The following is a 16,128-nucleotide window of genomic DNA, read 5'->3' as shown; positions in this document are numbered from 1 at the left end:
CTTTGTTATCTCCAGTCTTCAGATTCTTTAGGTTTTTCTAAAGGCTCTCACTGTTTATAGACTGTTCTTTCGCCTTAAAGAGCTCCTCAAGAGTAAGCATTTTGGCATGTTTTGGTCCTGGATTTCTCACTGACAAACTCAGGACCTGAGGAACTTGACCTATCAGTTACATTCAGATTGTGGAAGAGCCTTCTTCCTATGGACATTTTGGTGCTATTGCCTCTAAGTTGAGCCATGGCTGGAAAATAGAGGTTGGGAAATGGAGTGGCATGAGGAGGAGGGAGAAAGAGAAAGAGGAGAGAGGGATATAAATGCCTCTAGCAGAAGTTTCTGACAAACGTCTGGGCCAGGCAAAAGACCATGGCAGGATTTTTTTTTGCTTATGTTTTCATTTGTATTAAAATATCTTAGGGTTGTTGCTGAATCTATTTTTATTAATCTATTTTATATGACAAGGTAATACTCAGGTAAGCTGGAGCAAAGATCTGGGCCAGGGCATTAAGGACACAACAGCTATACAAATATGTTGATAACACACAAAATGGTATATACACTGTTGTTGTTGTTCAGTTGCTCAGTCTTGTCTGACTCTTTGTGACCCATGGACTGCAGCATGCCAGGCTTTGCTGTCCATCACCATCTCCTGGAACTTGCTCAAACTCATGTCCATTGAGTCAGTGATGCCATCCAACCATCTCATCCTCTGTCATCCCCTTCTCCTGCCGTCAGTCTTTCCGAACATCAGGGTCTTTTCCAATGAGTTGGCTCTTTGCATCAGGTGGTCAAAGTATTGGAGTTTCAGCTTCAGCATCAGTCCTTCCAATGAATATTCAGGATTGATTTCTTTTAGGATTGACTGGTTTGATCTCCTTGCAGTTCAAGGGACTCTCAAGAGTCTTCGAGCACACAGTTCAAGAGCATCAATTCTTTGGTGCTTAGCCTTCTTTATGGTCCAGCTCTCACATCCATGCATGACTACTGGAAAAACCATAGCTTTGGCTAGATGGACCGTTGTTGGCAAAGTAATGTCTCTGCTTTTTAATATGCTGTCTGGTTTGGTCATAACTTTTCTTCCAAGGAGCAAGCATCTTTTAATTTCATAGCTGCAGTCGCCATCTGCAGTGATTTTGGAGCCCAAGAAAATAAAGTCTGTTACTGTTTCCACTGTTTCCCCATCTATTTGCCATGAAGTGATGGGACCAGATGCCATGATCTTAGTTTTCTGAATGCTGAGTTTTAATCCAGCTTTTTCACTCTCCTCTTTCACTTTCATCAAGAGGCTCTTTAGTTCTTCTTCACTTTCTGCCATAAGGGTGGTGTCATCTGCATATCCGAGGTTATTGATATTTCTCCTGGCAATCTTGATTCCAGCTTGTGCTTCATCCAGCCCAGCATTTTTCATGATGTGCTCTGCATATAATTTAAATAAGCAGGGTGGCAATATACAGCCTTGATGTACTCCTTTCCCAATTCTGAACCAGTCCACTGTTCCATGTGAATATGTGCATACATAGAATGTAAAAATATTAGTGGTTTCTGGAGGTGGGGGAGATGCAGCTATAGGATAAATAGTGGAGCACAGAGAAAAATACTTTGTTTGATACCACAGTGGTGGTTGCATGCATGCTCAGTCACTCAGTTGTGTCTGACTCCTTGTGACCCCATGGACTGTAGCCCACTGGGCTTCTCTGTCCATGGGATTTTCCAGGCAAGAATACTGGAGTGGGGTGCCATTTCTTTCCCCAGGGAATCTTTCTGACCCAGGAATCAAACCCAAGTCTCCACACTGCAAGCAGATTCTTTACCACTGAGCCACCAGGGAAGACCTTAATGGTGGTTACATGCCTTAAACATTTGTCCAAAGCTGTCAAATGTACAGCCATAGTGTAAACTATGAACGCTGGGTGGTTGTGCTGTGTCTGTTTAAGTTCATTGATTGTAGCTAATGTACCACTCATGTGAGTGATGTTGATAATAGTGGAGGCCATGCATCTGTAGGGGTGGAGGGAAATCACTGTACCTTCCACCAAAACCTGCTCTGAAAAAATAACATCTATTCTATATCTGTATCTACAGTTATATCTCACATTAGCCTGTGCAATTGTTTATGTTTGACTGATATGGCAAGGGATGTTGCAGAATTTGCACATAAACAAAAAGAATATATACAGTAGTCAAGAAGGAAGAGAAAATCAGTTATCCCCAACTGGCCTCCATCTAAGGGTATTATGGGATGAATATCTATTAGAGTATTTTGAGATGATCTTATAACTGCACACCTATGGGAACAGAGAAATCCAGCATGAAAAAATATCTATTGTGTGAAAGTTACTGACATGCATAAAAAAGGCAAAATCTGATTTAGGCACTGTATATATGTTTCATGACTAGCATAATAGAAATGAAGAAAAAGAGGTTTTTGTTTAGAATTTTTATTGGACTGTAGTTGATTTACAGTGTTACGCTAGTTTCAGGTGTATAGCAGAATGAATTAGTTATACATACACATGTACCCACTCCTCTGTATAGATTATTTTCCCATATAGATCATTACAGAGTGCTGAGCAGAGTTCCCTGTGCTATATAAGAAGTCCTTATTTGTTATCTATTTTATACCTAGTAGTGTGTATAGGTCAATACCAATCTCCAAATTTATTCCTCCCCCCACCCCCTTGGTAACCATAGATTTGTTTTCTACATCTATGACTCTATTTCTATTTTATAATTAAGTTCATTTGTACCTTTTTTTTTTAAAGTTTCCACATACAAAAAGTGATAGCGTATGATATTTGTCTTTCTCTGTCTGGCTCACTTCACTCCGTATGACAGTCTCTAGGTCCATTCACGTTGTTGCAAATGACATCACCTTGTTCTTTTCACACCCGAGGAATATTCCATCGTATATATGCACCGCATCTTCTTTATCCATTCACCTGTCAGTGGGCATCTAGGTTGTCTTGACTGTTGTAGAGAATGCTGCATGAACACTGGGGCACATGTGTCGTTTTGAATTCTGGTTTTCCCTAGATGTGCATCCAGGAGTGGGATTGTTGGGTCATTTGGTGGTTCGTATGCAGTGTTTTAAGGAACCCCCACACTGTTCTCCGTAGTGGCTGTATCAATTACATTCCAGCCAAGACTGTAGGAGGGCTCCCTTTTCTCCACACCCTCACCAGAACTTACTGTTTGTAGAATTTTGATGTTGGGCATTCTGACCAGTGTGAGGAGATGACTTATTGTAGTTTTTATTTGCATTTCAAAAGGATGTTATCTTAAAAGCTCCATGAAGTTTGAACTCTTTGGTCTTGGGGAAAGACAATATTCCTTTGGAGATGAAGATGGCTCTTTTCCTTGAGGAATTGTCTCACAGACAATGCACTGTTTTGAAAAATGGAGTGTAAATGACAGTGCTTTAGACAAATAAAAGCTAAATAATTCTACAAAGTGAAGTGGAAGAAAGGTTAATTTATGGCATTTGTAAAAACAAGAAAAGAATTTGGGGTCTTGGTAAAGAGAGGAAGCTTGAGCAAGATGACAACCAGCAAGGTCTTAAAGGCAAGAATGATTAGCAACTAATCCCACTGAGAAGGGATGGCCGTGAACCTTTAAAACAGTTTATGTGAATCACTGTGTCAGCTGAGGCATAATCTAAACCCCTACATGACACGCCATCCTTCAAGGGAGCCCGATCCCACTGGGGCACCAAGTACTCAGATAGTTGTTGGGAGGTGTCAAGGGGGTGAGTGAAGAAACAGTAGTCCTAAGAGTATGCCAGTGAGCTGTGGATTGAGAGTTCAAAAGAAGAAGGAATTCATAATACTCAAGACTCCTCTTATATCTTGGAAAAGGCACAGACTTTTCAGAGCCATGAGGTGAGGCTAGAACAATTGTATTTGGATATTAAAGGAGAGAGCACCAAAGCTCAAGGTTAAAGGGATCCATCTCGCCTACAGATACTTAGGGAACACACTTAATGAGACGTTGTTGTGGTCACAACATGGATGACTTGGTGAACCACGGAAGCTGGGATTTGAAGAGGATAAATACACATTCTACTAGAGTTCCACTGAATTCCCACAGGCTTGTGCCTAGGGACAAATGTCCACTACTGTGGTGGTTACAAAGCCTTTCTCATAAGATTAAGTTTGGATTTGAATCTGTAAATTCATTTCATCCCCAATCAAGATGGTGTTAATTAGGCTTTCCTGATGTAGTAAAGTGATTTCCGCAAGGTCATTCAGCTATTGATGGTCAAAAAACTAGGGTTTTTGATTCCCTGCTGCTGCTGCTGAGTTGCTTCAGTCGTGTCCGACTCTGTGCGACCCCATAGACGGCAGCCCACCAGGCTCCCCCGTCCCTGGGATTCTCCAGGCAAGAACACTGGAGTGGGTTGCATTTCCTTCTCCAAGGCATGAAAGTGAAAAGTGAGAGTGAAGTCGCTCAGTCGTGTCCGACTCTTCGCGACCCCATGGACTGCAGCCTACCAGGCTCCTCCGTCCATGGGATTTTCCAGGCAAGAGCACTGGAGTGGGGTGCCATTGCCTTCTCCGTTTGATTCCCTGATATAGTACTTTTTATTTATTTATTTTTACCATACAGTGCTCTTATAATTAAAGCTTCAAACTTTTGTTAAACACAATGTTTAACACATGTCACATATGATTACCATATATATATTTTATATTTAGAATATCTATATTAATTACATTAGTTACATAGATACTATAGAGAGTCTCTACTCTATGAAGATGCAAAGGCAAAGAAGATATACCTTTTATTTGAAAGATAAACATGATGTGATTGTCATTAAAAAGACAAACCAAATAAACCAACATTGCAAATCATTTTGATACGTGTCACAGTGAAGGTATTTAGGGAGCATTTAGAAAGCAGAAGGGAAGAAACATTTAACTCTAGAGAGTAAGAAGGGATACATACAGAAAGAGTGAATGAATGAATAAATTCTATACTAGTGCATTTCTTTATGAATCTCTTTTGGTATACAATGAAACTATTGTTTCAGTTCTGTTTCCTAGGATCTTGTGAAAATATACTTTGGTAGAAATCCTATTTATTCTTAAACAGTTATAAGTGTTTTAAAATAACAGTGAGTTTTAAAATAACATTATTTTAAAATAGAGACCTCAAATTCCCTTTCTTCCATTTTGGGCATTTATTGCTTCTAGAATTTAAGCCAAACCCAAAGTAAGCCTTTTAGTTTATGCTATTAGGGCTTACTTTGTAAACAGAAAACAATATTACAACATAATTTAATATAATCTTGAGTCTCCTAGCCCACAGAGTAAAAAATCACAATTTTTTTTAAAGAAATAGAATTTTAAAGACTATTAAATGGACCCAGAAGTCAGTCTCACCAAGTTCTAGAAACATGTAAATAGATGACATTTTTAGAGGATGGCGCACACATGACTTCAGCTAAACCAGTAATTTTGTTGTCTCAATATTTATTATAACAAAAATAATTTGCTTTTGTAATTATAATTTATTGAAAAGACAGTTACAAAGTTTCACCTATTCTTGCTATAATCAAAGAGTATATGAACATATTCGTGCTCAAATATAAACCTATCAGTAGCTACCAGCTGTAGAACAGGTCTATGTCTTTTTCCAAAATCAGCATAATTAGCTTGAAATATATTTCATTATTAAATGAGATTTTAAGAGAATTATTTCAAGAAAATTTAATTTTTCCCCTTTTTTGATCAGACATTTAAAAAATTGAAATATAGTTGATTTACAATATTACGTTAGCTTCAGATGTACAGGATAATGATTCAATGTTTTTAAAGATTATATTCCATCAAGAGTTATTACAAGATAATGGCTATGATTCCCAGGGCTGTACAATACGTCCTTGTTGCTTATCTATTTTATACATAGTAGTTCTTATATGTTAACCCTGTACCCCCAATTTATCCCTCCTCCCTTCTCTCTACCTTTTGATAACTTCAAGTTTGTTTTTGATATCTGTGAGTCTATTTCTGTTTTGCTACATATATTCATTTGTGTTATTTCTTAGATTCCAAATATAAGTGATATCACATAGCATTTATCTTTCTCTGACTTGTTTCACTGAGCTTAATATTCCCCTAGGTCCATTCATGTTGCTGCAAATGTCAGAATTTCATTCTTTTTATGATGGAATAATATTTCATTGTATAGATACACCACATCTTTATTCATTTGTCAAAGCTGGTATTTATTTTTATTTGTAGAATCAAAAAGTTCAGTTCAGTTCAGTCTGTCAGTCGTGTCCAATTCTTTGCAACCCCATGAACCACAGCATGCAAGGCCTCCCTATCCATCACCAACTCCCGGAGTTTACCCAAATTCATGTCCATCTAGTCGGTAATGCCATCCAACCATCTCATCCTCTGTTGTCCCCTTCTCCTCCTGCCCTCAATCTTTCCGAGCATCAGGGTCTTTTCCAATGAGTCAGCTTTCCGCATCAGGTGGCCAAAGTATTGGAGTTTCAGCTTTAGCATCAGTCCTTCCAATGAATATTCAGGACTGATTTCCTTTAGGATGGACTGGTTGGATCTCCTTGCTGTCCAAGGGACTCTCAAGAGTCTTCTCCAACACCTCAGTTCAAAAGCATCAATTCTTGGGCACTCAGCTTTCTTTATAGTCCAACTCTCACATCCATACATGACTACTGGAAAAACCATAGCCTTGACTAGATGGACCTTTGTTGGCAAAGTAATACCTCTGCTTTTTATTTTTATTCATTTATTTTTTATCTCTGCTTTTTAATATGCTGTCGAGGTTGGTCATAACTTTCCTTCCAAGGAGTGAGTGTCTTTTAATATCATGGCTGCAGTCACCATCCGCAGTGATTTTGGAGCCCCCAAAAAATAAAGTCTGACACTGTTGTCACTACACAATAAACCTGGGTAAAAAATATACCAGTTATTTCAATGTAATCCGATAAGGTTTTTTTTTTTTCTGTAAAGGGCCAAATATTAGATATAATCACAAAACATTTCAATATTGTTCAAAACTGTAATCATACATACAATTGTCTCAAGAAAACACACTGAAATTCTTCTATACAGCTTAATAAGCTAGGAGATACAGGACATTTAAAAAAAAAACTGTTCCCAAATGGAATACTAAATATACAACATCAATTCTTAGCAAATTTGCTACAATAATGAAGTAAAGCATCATGGAATGTATTAAGTCAGACTCTATTATATAAAGACAACTACTTTCAAGTGTGGAACTGGTAATTATCCTATATAAATACTAATTATTAATTATTCTGATATTACGGTCAGATTTACTTTCAGATTTTCCTTTCTGAATTTGCTAAGTTGACTTTGGAATACAAGAAAATTTAATATACCCTATAATACTTTGTTTTTATTTAAAATATAAATTAGTGTCACGTGATATATATATATATAATTTACAATAAAAGAGAAGAAATGGCATTTAATTTTCACCTATAATATATATTTTTGATACTGACATACTGTAGGCCACATATACATTTTCATTCATCATAGTTTAATGTACCTAAAAATTGAGTTAGGACAATATTCTGAAAAGGCCTGTGTGTACAATAGGATCTCATGATTTATGTGATTCAACTCATGTAAGGCCCTCTTGGGGACTTCAAGGAAATAACTCTTTTTATGAAGAGTTCTTAAATTTTTGCTGAAATTGTCAGAGGTCAAATTGTAGCCAAGGAACACTCTCCGTGTGCTCCCCGTGATGTCAGGGGTTGCTGTGAGTGGCTCTGGCAGGGCCCCTGGGCGAGAGGGCAGGGGTACAGCCATTGCTTCTCCATCGCCAGGACCGACACCAGGCGGCCCCTACCCTGAGCTTAAAGCAGTCTCCAGTGTGAAAATCCATAAGGGCCCAATGGACATGGCTTTAAAGGAATCCAGTCTCTGCTCTTTGGGATTAAGGATGAGACTCGGTTTCTCTCTAGGTGGCTTCTAATTATGGCAAAGTCAAACTCTGAAGCTATTATTTAAAGCTCAGAGTATCCAATGATACTACAAACATACAGGTTTTAGAGTCTGAAAGACATAAAATTTAACCTAATTGCTTACTTTATTGTGAATAACAGTTGTGTTTCTCAATCGTCAGTGGTTGTCCATTCTAGGAACTATAATAAGTTTGGAATGGTACTGCATGTTAGTAAGAGTACTTTTTTTTTTTCTCTTTAAAACCACACCCTGGAATTCCCTGGTGGTACAGTGGTTAAGACTCTGTGCTTCCACTGCAAGCGTCATGGGTGCCATTCCTGGTCAAAGAACTAGGATCCTGCATGCCACGCAGTGTTGTCAAGAAATAAAATAAAAATACCTTCTTCTTGTAAAAACAAAAGAAAACAAAAACCACCCTTCCCTCAATTATGGTGTGAGACTTATTTGCCGATGATGAAAGTTCTGTGTGTAGGACAAGTATTTAATTAAAGAATTTCACCAATTTTCTTCACAGTTATTTTTACACTTTAAAGACACATGTCCAAAAATTAACCCATTAAGCACTTAATATGTACTTGAAGATGACTTTCTCATTGTCAGTATTTATCAAATGTCCAAAAGAGATACCTCTAGTTTCTCCTCACTGGTAGATGTTTATCAGTTGCATTTCCCATACACACATGGGGCTTCCTGGTAGCTCAGATGGTAAAGAATCTGCCTGCAATGCAGGAGACCTGGGTTTGGTCCCTGGGTAGGGAAGATCCTCTGGAGAAGGGAATGGCTACCCACTCCAGTCCAATATTTGTGTCTGGAGAATTCCATGGATAGAGGGGCTTGGCAGGCTGCAGTCTATGGGACACGACTGAGTGACTAACACTTTCACTTTTCATACCCACATAGATACATTAATATTGTATACTTGAAGGATGTTCCCCCAGATAACTGCCCAATAAAATAAGCTGATGGAACACATTTATCCTTGACTGCAGCCCTTCATTTGTCATATCTCAGGTCTTCTTTAGTCAAGAAAGGGAAATCTTCCCTTCCCAACATATGCTTCTTCCTTACTACCTACCGCTTTCTTTCTTCTGAAATAGAAAGATCAGGACTCTTCCAATTTGGGATATTGTTTTAGGAGATATAAATACACCATTTCTGGGTGTATATCATTAGGAAAGGTTAGCAGCTTGATAAGTTAAACTTATCCAATTTGGGATATTGGGATAAGATAAACTTATCCAATTTGGGATATTGTTTTGGGAGATATAAATACACCATTTCTGGGTGTATATCATTAGGAAAGATTAGCAGCTTGATAAGTTAAACTTCTCAGCCTAAACCACAGAGAACAAGACCATGAACTTACCTAGTGCAGAGCTACCACCCAGATCTTCTGGTGTCTCCTCAGCCCTTGTTCCACTGTCTCATCCCTTGATGCATTTAAAAGGAGAGAACACAGCTGGGGGGTTAATTTGTATCTTAGTTGAGAGATGTTCCTAGAAATGAGATTCAAACTGAAATTTTTCACTGGGAGATACATGTCAACATTTTTAAATAATCTATACAAGAACTATGAGGTTATTGTTTTGGAATTGCGTTTAGAATAAAAGTGGGCTCTTTGTGCCAACCCAAAGAGCTTTAGTTTTGAGCTGCAAAAGAAAAGTTGTCAAAAGGGCTGACAACGTTATAGAGGGCAGAGACATTGAGATGCTGCTGTGACTCAAATAATGCAGAACTGAAAAATTTATTTGATGACTCATATTGCTCATTGCTCTTTAGGAGACATATTTGTTGTGTTTTAAAAAGCAGAATTCTAAAGCCTAGGTGCTAATCTCTATCAAACATTTGCAAACTATTTTTTTTTTTTTTTTAGGCATATCAATCCAGGAAGTAAAACACGTGAGAATTTGCAAAGGTAAGCGAATGAAGAGGAGTGAGGTTACTGGTTCCAAGCTCTGACAGTACCATTCAGTGCTCAGTTTCTTATCTGCAAAGTTAAAAAAAAAATATGCTATCAAAATAACTATTACTTTCTGTAAGGGGTGCCAAGTATTTATGATGTATCCTCAAATCATTGCAGGGTATCTAAGAAGGAAAAGGAGCCAGACAAAATAGCTCAAAAAACACCCCACTGAGTTCCATTAATGAAGAATGCAGTAACAACAGCCAAGTAGTATCGTAATGTTTCTTTGTCTAGAAATGAAAGACCTGCATCCAGAGGAGAGCAAATGCTCTCTTTAAATTGGAAAGCTTTGGCTAGACAGAAGTTAGATGTAGTGGCTGCTGCTGACGCTCTTCAATGATTCAGCAGAGCTATATTTAAATTTTAGGACTTTGTATGCCAGATATGAAACCAATACATTCTGGTTAGTGAAAAGTAAACAGGAAAAAGCTATGTGATTTTGAAGACCCCCCCCCCCCCCCAGAATACTATGATAAAAGCAAGAGGTAGCATTCATATAACATTTGACAGCTTAGGAAGATCTTTTCATACACTTGATTTCATTTAGTTCTTAGAACAACCCTGTGAGCTAAGTGTTATCAGCGCCGCTGTTCAGCCAGGGAAATGGAGGCTTTATATCATTGGAAGTTGTTTGCCTCAAGTCATGCACTTAATAACGAAGGAAGGCAGACTAGATGCAGAGCAGTTTTCTATTTCCTTACCCTCATCCTGCCCAATCCTGTCTCTCCTCTACTATGAAATTGTTAGATGGGTGGGAGATCAGAAGGAAGGACCAAGTTATTTTTAATTAATCATGAGGGGACATTCAGTATCCTGAGTCACTTTCTAGAAGACTCACAGCTGTGAATCTGGATTTCTCAAACAGGATGTAATGATGGTGTTAATATCCAGGACAGCACAGGATCTAAACATGTTTCCTATGTTCTAGAGAAAGGCTCCATAGTCCCTTGGGCAATCTATCTTTTCTGCCCTTCTAAGAAAATTGGGTATCTGTCACACAAATCTGACTTTAAAGCAACTTTGCAGTGAAAGCAAAAAGATATCATCGGCCAGCTGACAACATTTTCTCTAACTTTCAACATCCTGGTAATCATGCTTTTCACATCCAATAAAATGTGAGGAACCAAAGGAGGAAGTTGCCAGTTTTAAAGTGATGGTTCTGCAATTGAGGTGATTTATAGCTTCTAACAGAACTTTCCCCTTTTCACTCTGCAACAGGCACCCCATAATCAATAAGCCTCAAGCTCTCATGTCTCTCCAAGGCACCATCCCATCTCCATGCCACGGTCTGAGACTGCATTTTCTGATACACAAATTGATTTTACTGGACAGAAACATAATTTCCGTAAAGTCTCTTCCAATTCCTTTCAAACCCTAAGGCTGGTGACGAACTTACTTTGTTCAGAAATAATGCCCCTACATTATATGACTTCTAAACCAATCAAGCCTTAGTTATGTCAGAAATAAAAAGAAAGGAAACCTACAGAAAAATATAAAGCATGGCTATGATTATTCCTCTAGAAATATGGCTTCTGTTATTTCTGGGAATTAGGTTTGCAGATTTTGGCATTGCATGTTTTTATTAACATCCTTTATAAAACATTTCATAGCTTTTGTTTGTAGCAATGTGAAAAATGCAATGAGAAACACAGTCTTGTACTCAACAGATTGATTAATCTTATATAAGTTCATTTGTCTTATAATTCTAGCTGGATTCAGTCAATGGGCTGAAAAGTCCATTACAAGAGTCAGACTGCGTGATCACAGGGGGCTCAGGTTGAAATAGGAATGAATTTGATGGACTTGGAAGATTTAGGCGAGTCCTTCCATGTTCCCATACTGTTGGTGGGGCTTCGGTTGTTAGTGAAGGAAGTCTGTCTTCGGCTCATACTGTCAGAATCTTCTCTGGTGAACGTTCGTTTCATGTTTTGGCAGCACGGGAAGCTTTGGGCACAGTCTTGCAAGAGATGGCCACTAAAAAACATGTATATCCAGGGGTTGCAGCAACTATTCAAGGAAGCCAGTAATGCAGGGATGGCGGTGGCCGGGTTTTCTGACTCTGTATGGAAGACATAAGGGGACAGCATTTAGCTAATCAAACGCAAGTAAAAGCACTGGATAAACTCATTCTTTTATTGGTTCACGAAAGTGGGAAAATGTTTTGGGTCAATATAGAAAATGAAGTATTTTGTTTATCAATTGGGGAAATAGTTGGTGAATGGAAATTGCTTGGTTGTAAAATATTTTCATGAGCAAGATGCCTTGAAATTAATTCAGATATTTTAAACCACTATTAAAATATTTAAGTAGAATGAGGGAGACTTGCAAGAGGCTAAGAATATTGAATCATTTACTAATAAAACTTTGAATCATTTGTGTTAGCACTAGCATATGCTAATAGAGACAACACTTACAGAATGGCTGCCATTTCAGTGAAATCTCAAGAGTCCATAGCCACATATACTAAACTGTATGCATCCTGATAACTTAAGCAAAAGTATGACACTATGGACCATGTTTAGTCATTTAAGTTTTTTTTTTAATATTAAACACATTCTTGTAGTAAGAACTCTTTACAGAAGGGGATAGTTGAACTAGGTCCCTGAAGGATGCAGTGTTTAGTTGTTTTCTTTGGCTAATTAGAAACTTCTTTTAATTTTAAAAGAAAACCCTTTTTGATTGTGGTTTGAACAACTAAATTATATTATGGAGAACGGATGAATTAAGAAATTCCAACAGTCTTTTGAACCATTTTGTGTGTGTGTAATTGCATTGTCAAACCATATAAATACAACCTTTCACAGTAGAACTGGGCACTGAGAATATACCTTTTCTAAAGATAAGAATAATTGGCAAGCACTGACACTTCCTTATTAAATATAAACTTGGGTCTTCTCACTCTTGTTATGCCAGAATAAATTACAGATTATTTCATCAAACTTTGTGCTAAGATGCAAATCTTAAAGGTGATCATGATCTGTGACCAAGATTCTATTCAAAAAGAATGAAAATCATCAACATACCTACACCCAGTGAAAAAAATTAAAACATTATGTTAAGAGATGGAACACTAGCTAAATGCCAAATTGAAATGACTTAAGAATCTTCCTTCAACAAGCTTAATCTTCATACCCCTAGGACCAAGCATAAAATATGCACAATAATATTTGTTGGCTGGATGAGGAATAAATAAAACTTTAGAAAATTTAAAAAATCTTTCTTCAGGAAAAATATGTCTGTTTTACCTTACTTTAGGGCATTCCTACAAAAATTTTACAGTGTGTTACTTTTCACAAGCTAGCAAAAAGCAGTTGTGACAGTGTAAGTATTTCCCTGAATCCAGCAGACTTGAAAGCAGGGTATTAACACTGCTGTTACAGCTTTGACAGTAAATTTTTCTGTTTTGTAACTGCGTGGCTGACTGGAGGACACAGTTTCTGGATTTGTGGTTTTAGGGGCTGGTTATAGTATCTTTTAACCATTCCACTCAAGGTGTGATTCTCATTCACGAAGTTAAGAACTATGGCCCTAGAGCATGTTATGAAAAGACTCTCTCTCTCTCTGTCCCCACTTCTGTCCCCTCGACAACTCCCCCCATCCCCAACACAGAGCCCCGATTCCTTCACCTTCCTCCGCGGTCCCGACACCTACCGACCCAGGAGAAATTCTTATCCCAGGCAGACCACATCTGGATGATGAAGAAGGGCGCCCAGCAAACGATGTAGGCCGTCACGATCACGAAGGTCATCTTCACGGTGCGGATCTTGGCGCGGGAAATGGTCTTTACGCTGCTCACACACCGCGCGTGCAGGACTCCTCGGCGCAAGGCGCCTTCGCCCGCGCCCTCGGCGGGGGCGCCGGTGCCCGGGCGCCCCGCGGTCTTTCCGCGGACGTTGCGCCAGATGTGGTAGCAGATGAAACCGTAGCAGGTGCCGAGGACGACCACGGGCGCCAGGAACACGCTGCCGGTCATCCAGGTCACGTAGGCCGGGAGACCCCAGGGCTGGATGAAGTTGGCCCAGCAGTCGTAGGTCCTGGTGACGTTGCTCACCTCGACCACGGAGAAGACGAAGTACTGCGGGGTGCTCAGCACGAAACTCAGCACCCAGGCGGCGGCGATCATGAGGCGCGAACGGCGCGCGGGCCGCTGCAGCGTCTTCAGCGGGTGGCACACGGCGATGTAGCGGTCGGCGGTCATGACCACCAGCATGTAGGCGGAGGCGAACATGGCGAACACCTGCATGTGCTTCACCACGCGGCACAGCCCGTCGGGCCCGCGGAATCGGTAGGTGATGTCCCAGCCCAGCTGGGGCAGCACCTGGAAGAAGGCGACGGCCAGGTCGGCCAGGCTGAGGTGGCGGATGAAGAGGTGCATGCGGGACGTCTTGCGAGGCGTGCGGTGCAGCGCCAGCAGCACACTGCTGTTACCCAGCACGGCCACCACGAAAATCACGGCCAGCACGGCAATCTCCAGCTTGGCCAGCTCCTCGTTGCGCGTGTCCGCCTGCGGGCCGCCGTCTTCCCCGAGCGCCTCCGAGTCCCCGCTGGTGTTGGCACCTCCGGCAGCCAGAGGCCACCACCGGCTGGAGTTGCTCGCGGGCCCCGCGCTGGGGCCCCCGGAGAATCGCATGCGGTCCATGCAGCGCCCCCTCGGCCTCGGCGGAGGCCAGTTCCCTTCCCGCCTCCTCGCGCGGGGCGCTCCCTCCTGCCCGCGCTCGCCGCCAGCGGGGCTCTGCTCCCTCTCTTGCGGGCGTCTCCGGGCGCAGAGTCCCACCAGCCGGCTCAGCCGCTCTTGGTGGAGTCGCCCGTCTCCTTCCCTGCCCCGCCCTTTCTCAACTCTGGCGGAGCCGGGAAGGGGCGCTCCGAGTCTCCGAAAGCCCTGGACTCCAAACTCAAATTATTAATACGGTGTCTGTTTCCCCAGATCGCGCTCCCTCTCGCCCCAGTGGTTGGAGGCTGCTCGGTGCCTACTCTCGCCACCTCTCTCCCCCCAGGATTTTCCTTTATCCCAACTTCCTACGTCGGCGATTTGTCCTTTTTGCATCACTGCTGCAGGGGTGGGGCTGGAACGCGCGGGTTCCTCGGCGTATTGGTTGATGGTGATGCTTCCCCGCTCTTCTATTAAAAAAAACAAAAACAAAACACCTCGGAGAACTGGACGCGTTAGACCTTTTCAGGGCTTCCCATGATTTCCTCAAGTCTCCGTCAAGAATCACCTTAACCCTGCATGTGACTTCAATAGACGCGGTACCTAGAAATCCAGAATCCACTGCCCGCTTGGGTGCTCTTGAACCTGAATTTGGCGCGGGACGCCCACCTGCGCCAGCCGGGATTTCTCCCTGCGCCGCGAGTCCGCCCATCCCTGGAGAGCCAGTCTGGCTAATTTCATTCTCAGGACAACTCGACAACGGGAATTTCGTCTCTCACCGCCCCGCTCCTCTCCACCCTCCTCTGCAGTGTAACAGGAACTTTTTGGATGCCTGTTGTCTGTCTGCTGCCTGCGTTCGCTGACCCGAGGGACGCAGTCGCTGCTCCCGAGGCAGCCCCCGCGGCTGCCTGCGTGCACGTATCACAGCGGGGGAAAGGAATTTCTCTGGTTTTCCAGTTTCCTCTGGGGCTGGGAGCGGGTTTGGTGGTGGGTGGGACTTAGGAGTTTTCTCTAAATTAGATTCCTGGGGTTTTCTCCGGGAAAAGCCTGATTCCCACAGCTGGATGGGCGGGAATTGGGCCACAGGAGTCCGTGGGGACTTTATCTGCTTTACTGCCGAATCGTGGGGACATCTCTTCGGTGAACGAAGAGCAGCTGCCGGAGAGCGGCAGCCCAGGCAGCGCTGTCCAGGCTGGAGCGAAAAGCCGCCAGGCTTCTTGCGCTGGTGGATGAGAAAGAGGCAACCTCTGGGCAGAAAAGAGATGCTCTGAAGCAAGAGGGAAAAGACCGCCTACCTATAGACTGGTTACTCTGGACCGCGGGAACCCAGCAGCGGGGCCTGGGACGCACAGAAATACTAACTGCGCGCTCTTTCAACTTTGGTGAAGGTACACTCGGAAGTACTGCAAGGGGGAGCTGTTTTCAGGCTGTTTCACAGAAGAAGAGGCTTCCCTGGTGGCTCAGATGGTAAAGAATCTGCCTGTTATGCGGGAGACCCAGGTTCAATCCCCAGGTCGGGAAGATCCCCTGGAGAAGGAAATGGCAACCCACTCCAA

General features: G+C 41.7%; 1 protein-coding gene across 2 annotated transcripts; it reads right to left on the bottom strand.

Moving 5' to 3' along the window:
- Positions 1-9,834: 9,834 nt before the first annotated feature.
- Positions 9,835-14,705, bottom strand: AVPR1A (arginine vasopressin receptor 1A). Of its 2 annotated transcripts, none has more exons than XM_061123253.1 (2): positions 13,576-14,705; positions 9,835-11,983 (listed from the first exon to the last, which is right to left on the bottom strand). In XM_061123253.1, exons 1-2 carry the CDS (start codon positions 14,561-14,563, stop codon positions 11,697-11,699), a joined length of 1,275 nt encoding a protein of 424 aa, XP_060979236.1. In that variant the 5' UTR covers positions 14,564-14,705; the 3' UTR covers positions 9,835-11,696. The 2 variants fall into 2 exon arrangements, with proteins under 2 accessions (XP_060979236.1, XP_060979245.1); XM_061123262.1 differs by having other exon boundaries at positions 11,808-11,983; positions 13,551-14,705.
- Between the last annotated feature and the right edge of the window lie 1,423 nt (positions 14,706-16,128).

This window comes from Dama dama, chromosome 3 (genome assembly GCF_033118175.1).
Source record: "Dama dama isolate Ldn47 chromosome 3, ASM3311817v1, whole genome shotgun sequence".
NCBI classification, from domain to species: domain Eukaryota; kingdom Metazoa; phylum Chordata; class Mammalia; order Artiodactyla; family Cervidae; genus Dama; species Dama dama.
The sequence above is the reverse complement of the archived record's forward strand: the minus strand, read 5'-3'. Positions and strand labels throughout refer to the sequence as shown.

Excerpts from the sequence above, each read along its gene's own strand:
- AVPR1A (XM_061123253.1), bottom strand. The coding sequence starts at position 14,563 with ATGGACCGCATGCGATTCTCCGGGGGCCCCAGCGCGGGGCCCGCGAGC. Across the intron at positions 11,984-13,575 it reads TAAGAATTTCTCCTGGGTCG|AGTCAGAAAACCCGGCCACC; the intron begins GTAGGTGTCGGG and ends TCTTCCATACAG.